A 5000-nucleotide genomic window follows, 5' to 3' on the forward strand; every position below is an offset into this window, starting at 1 on the left:
GACTCAACACAAATGCCCCTCAAGAGAATCTTAATCTGCAGACTACATAGCTGCAAGTAGTGAAATTTGCATCTAAAAACCAGATTGTAGCGGCAAAGAGATAGTCTGGAGTGAATGAGTAACTTGTTAGAAACAAGCTAAAAGGCTTTTTTTACCTGCAATGAAGAAAACAAAAAAAAAAAAACCTTCAATGGCTGCAGCTCAAGGAACCAGTTTTGCATTGGCTGATTAAACTACGTTCTGCAGGTGAGTCTTGTCAACAGTGCAGTTACGGTACGTTTCCACGCTCAGGTATTACAGAATGGACTTTGTGGGAGGACCTTTCTTGATGCTTCCTCTTCATTCAACATAACTACCTCTCAATCAGAGCATGGAGAGTGGCGTCCCGAAAACATTAACACTGGAAACCTTTTCATGTTTAATTTTTGTGTTGCTAAATAACCTTCATTTTTTTAGCACCTATTTAGCCTGTTCTTTATTCTTTTAGAAATGTTATAACTTGCCTTTCAGGATTAAATGTCTGTTTTTGATCTAGTTTTCAAAAATGAATTAACCGCAAAAAATTTGACTTATACTCCAGTGCAATTTATCTCTGTTTTCTTTCTACCTCATTATGCGTTTTTGGACTGGTTCGTCATATACTCTGGAGCGACCGGAAAATAGTCGGAATAGACCGGAAAATAAGGTACACATTCAACAGATTCACAATGTTCACAGCGGGCTAATTTTTCCCAGAATTTCTGACTATGTGGGCTTATTGTGTCCAAAATGGTGATTGTACCCTGTAGTAGGTGCGAGTAGGTTTTGGTTTGTATTCACACCTGAAGCAAATCGCACAGAGTCTGTTTGGAAGCGCAGCAAGATCACCTAAAAAAATGGGTCTCTGTCCGGTTTTATGTTCCACACCAGCATTTGTTTGTGTGTATTCACACCTGCATAAAAGATCCGTACCAGCATCGCTGGCAGAGGAGCTTAACTGCTTCTTCGCTCGCTTTGACTCGCCCCAACCGTCACACCCCCGCACTTCATGCTCCAACTCCCCCCCACTCACCGTAGAGGAACACGATGTGAGGCGCGCGCTCCTGGCTGTTAACCCCAGGAAAGCTACTGGACCCGACGGAATACCAGGCAAGGTCCTCAAAACATGTGCCCACCAACTGTCACATGTTTTCTGCAGGATCTTCAACCGCTCCCTGGCTCAAGCAGTCATCCCCTCCTGCTTGAAAACTTCCATTATTCCTGTCCCCAAAAAGTCACCAGCCGTCCTCCTGAATGACTACCGTCCTGTTCTTCTCACACCAGTCATCATGAAGTGCTTCGAGAGGCTGGTTCTCCAGCACATCAGGGACTGCCTTCCTCCCACTCTGGACCCCTACCAGTTTGCATACCGGGCTAACAGATCCACTGAGGACGCCATTGACACTGCTCTGCATGTTGTGCTGGGCCACCTGGAAGAACAGCAGAGCTATGCAAGGATGCTCTTTGTGGACTACAGCTCGGCATTCAACACGATCATCCCAGACATCCTCGTCGCCAAACTGGACATTCTCACGCATCTGGATTAAGGACTTTCTGACCAACAGACCCCAGACTGTGTTGCTCGGCCCCTACACGTCCTCCACCCACATGCTGAGCACCGGTTCCCCTCAAGGATGCGTGCTGAGCCCTCTCCTGTACGCCCTCTACACCTACGACTGCAGCCCGGCCCACGGCAACAACACCATCGTCAAGTTTGCTGACGACACGACAGTGGTCGGTCTGATCTCGGAAGGTGACGAGACAGCCTACAGAGAGGAGGTAAAGAGACTGATAGCTTGGTGCAAGGACAACAGACTGCACCTTAACACTGCAAAAACAAAGGAGATTGTCGTCGACTTCAGGAGGAACAAGACGGTGCCGCCCCCCCCCCCCCCTGCATCGAAGGCGTGTGTGTGGAGAGGGTCCACACGTTCAAGTTCCTGGGAGTACATAGCTCCGACGACCTTTCTTGGACTCACAACACCACAGCAGTGGTAAAGAAGGTCCACCAGCGTCTGCACTTCCTGAGAGTCCTCAGGAAATTCAACCTGGACAGGAAGCTGCTGCTGGCCTTCTACCACTCGTCCATCGAGAGCCTGCTGACGTACTGTGTCTCCACCTGGTACAGCGGCTGCACTGAGGCGGACAGAGGGAGGCTCCAGAGGACAGTAAAAACAGCGCAAAGGATTATTGGCTGCCCTCTCCCCTCACTGTCAGACATCTACACCGCCCGGTGCCTCAGAAGGGCTCTCAACATCGTCAAAGACAATACCCACCCAAACTCACACCTGTTCGACCTGTTGCCCTCTGGCAGGCGCTACAGATGCATCAAATCGAGGACCAATAGTCTGAGAAACAGTTTCTTCCCGAGAGCCATCTGCATTCTGAACTCTCACACACACACGAGAACACCCTTACCTTGCAGAACAGCATCGTGATGTGTTTTTATATACCCTATTCAGTACTAAATTCCATTGCACTCTCTTATTTATTTATCTAATTTATATATTTGTCTGTATTATTGTTGTATTGCACTGGAGAGGGGAGCCCTCTAATCTCGTTGCACACTTGAGTACCATGACAATAAAGGGATTTCTAATTCTAATTCTCATTTAAAGTTCATCAAACACTGCACGTGTGACTACTCGCTAAGGATTTATTAATAGTCCGACAATGGGAACATTTGCATCGTTTCAGAAGCAATAGAGGATACAGGAAATACAGAAATGACTTGCAAGAGACAGAAAGACATTTATATAATGTATAAATTTCAACTGTCTGAGCGTAAACTATCCAATCTATCAGCAATGTTATGTTTGAAAAATAGAGTGCTGAGTTTTGACATTGAGATCTTATTAATTCGATTCACTAGACTTGCTTTCTTTACTATGGTTGAAAATAGGATTATAAATAATTACTAATTAATCCATAGACAAGTAGGAAAATGGGCGTTCACGTCATGGTTCCATCTTCAGACATTTGACAGACGTTTGACTGGACTGTTCTTGTCATCACAAATCACTAAAACAGTTGCTAAATGGAAAAAAGCCCAACGAACTCTGATGTGAATGCAACGTTGACCGCCTTCAAAAACTCTCGCAATTGTTAGCCTCTCAGTGGGGTAGGGGTTTAACTTGCATCTATGACTGTGACGCTGACGTGCGAAAAAAAAAATGTTCCACGGTGCTGCATTTATTCATAAATGTGAAAAAATTTCACTGCTCAGCAAATACTTCGTGAATTCCAGCAGTTTCCAGACTGATTTGGGAAAAGAGAGTCTGAGTAGGCATTATTTATCAAATATACCTCATTTGCCCTGTGAAGGTTTTGTTTCAACACACTGTTCTGTCTCTCTGATTTATGTCGAAGGATCTTAAGCAAGACAATTATACGCTGCAAAACGATGTGGCGCTGAAGACCCGACTAATTGAATCATTACAGTCAGAGGTTGACGGTCTGAGAAAACTGCATCGACAGAACATTGATGAAGAAAAGGAAAAACTTGAGAGAAGTCACCGCACAACTCTCAATGACCTCAACAACAAGGTACTGTAACTCCCTTACACCCTCCCCATTCACAACATGTAAAGGTTTCCGAATTGTTGTATTAGTGCTTTAAATGTTCGCTGCATGTGCTGTCTTTTTTTTCTTTGACTCAAACTATCCTCTCCCAAGGTTAATAGTTCAAGTCCTGTTTCTTTTTTTCCTCCTCCTCCATCGTGTTCTCCTTTCTCAACTCAGATCTCTGGCACTGGGGCTTTACAGAAAGAGCCAATAGGCCCTTACACACTGTCTCCATTTTATTCATTTATTTTTATTTTTTATTTTTTTTGGTTTCTTGTGTGTATTGTGCCCAAGTGTAATTATTTTGCTCTGTAATGTGCAACAACAAATGAAGACAACCTGAACAACTTGAGCTACTTGAAATGGAGGTTGAGTTGTTTTTTTATTTTTTAATTGTTGGGGAGGGGTTTAGACCACTATTAAGCCATTGTGCGTGTGTGTGCGCATGCGTTTGGGATGGGAATCTCTGGTATGAAGCTGATTCAATACGTATCTAGATACACGGGTTAAGATTCTAAACAAAACAATATCTGTCAAGGCAGAATTGCATGCTACAATTCAGTTCAGTTTAGAAGGGATACAATTCAATTCAATATTAGGTTTGATATTTCGAACAAAGCAATAGTTAAAAATTGTTGCGAGTTTTGTTGTGTAGATCTGCGTATATATGTCGTTCAGCACAACGAATGGATATCTACTGAGAATGCTTTGGAACGGTCAAAAGATGTTTCGCGACGACAACGACCAGCACTGTGGTGTATTGTATTGTTTTGTGAACGACAGTGCTGCAATGAAACTGACTCATCTTGTCTACAAGCACATCGTCTACTCTTCCTCTGAATGCACAGGGGGGTGGGGGGGCATCTCGCCACATGCGCAATCACAAATCAGAATTATCAAATTAACAACACCATTATTTACAACACAGTACATTCTAAATTCTAAATCCCTATAAGCACTAAACTTGAATCTTTGTAAATACCTAACATAAAATAAAATAAAGCACAATAAGAACTGGCTCTTACAGCTCCTATCAACTCAATACAAAGGAATGAAGAAATATAAATGAATCAAATGCCACCATTTCAATTTGCCATCCAACTAATAATTTACATTTTTAATATATTTAATATTTTATACACTACCGTACCTCATTCCGCTCTCCAAGGGCGCTAGTTAACAGTTCTGACAGTCAGCTATCTTGCCTTTGCTTGGGATACACATTGAGATTCTGAGCTACGGACAATGTAAAATAACGAAAAATCAAAATGTCAATTCTTTCCCAAGACAATCAAATTAATGGTATATAAGGTATATAGTGTGTGTTTATATAGATGGCTTTTTTTACCGCTCCTCTGTCAACATATGCGCACACGTCTCAAAGTGAAGCAACCCGGAAGTTGAATAACAAAAAAAAA

The 5000-nt window shown here is 42.9% G+C and overlaps 1 protein-coding gene across 7 annotated transcripts in view; it reads left to right on the plus strand.

Annotated features, from left to right (window-relative positions):
* The window catches only part of spdl1 (spindle apparatus coiled-coil protein 1), a 164474-nt gene that overhangs the window by 13709 nt on the left and 145765 nt on the right, over positions 1–5000 (plus strand). For 4 of the 7 annotated variants that reach the window (XM_088280189.1, XM_088280190.1, XM_088280184.1 and 1 more), the window contains exons 3-4: positions 650–685; positions 3388–3564. In XM_088280189.1, the coding sequence (XP_088136315.1) occupies positions 650–685; positions 3388–3564 (213 nt within the window). The remainder of the gene's footprint in view (positions 1–649; positions 686–3387; positions 3565–5000) is intronic. The other 3 variants (XM_088280188.1, XM_088280186.1, XM_088280187.1) reach the window with 1 other exon arrangement.

This window comes from Idiotropiscis lumnitzeri, chromosome 17, assembly GCF_059441095.1.
Source record: "Idiotropiscis lumnitzeri isolate Australia: NSW breed Sydney's pygmy pipehorse chromosome 17, RoL_Ilum_1.0, whole genome shotgun sequence".
Lineage (NCBI taxonomy): Eukaryota > Metazoa > Chordata > Actinopteri > Syngnathiformes > Syngnathidae > Idiotropiscis > Idiotropiscis lumnitzeri.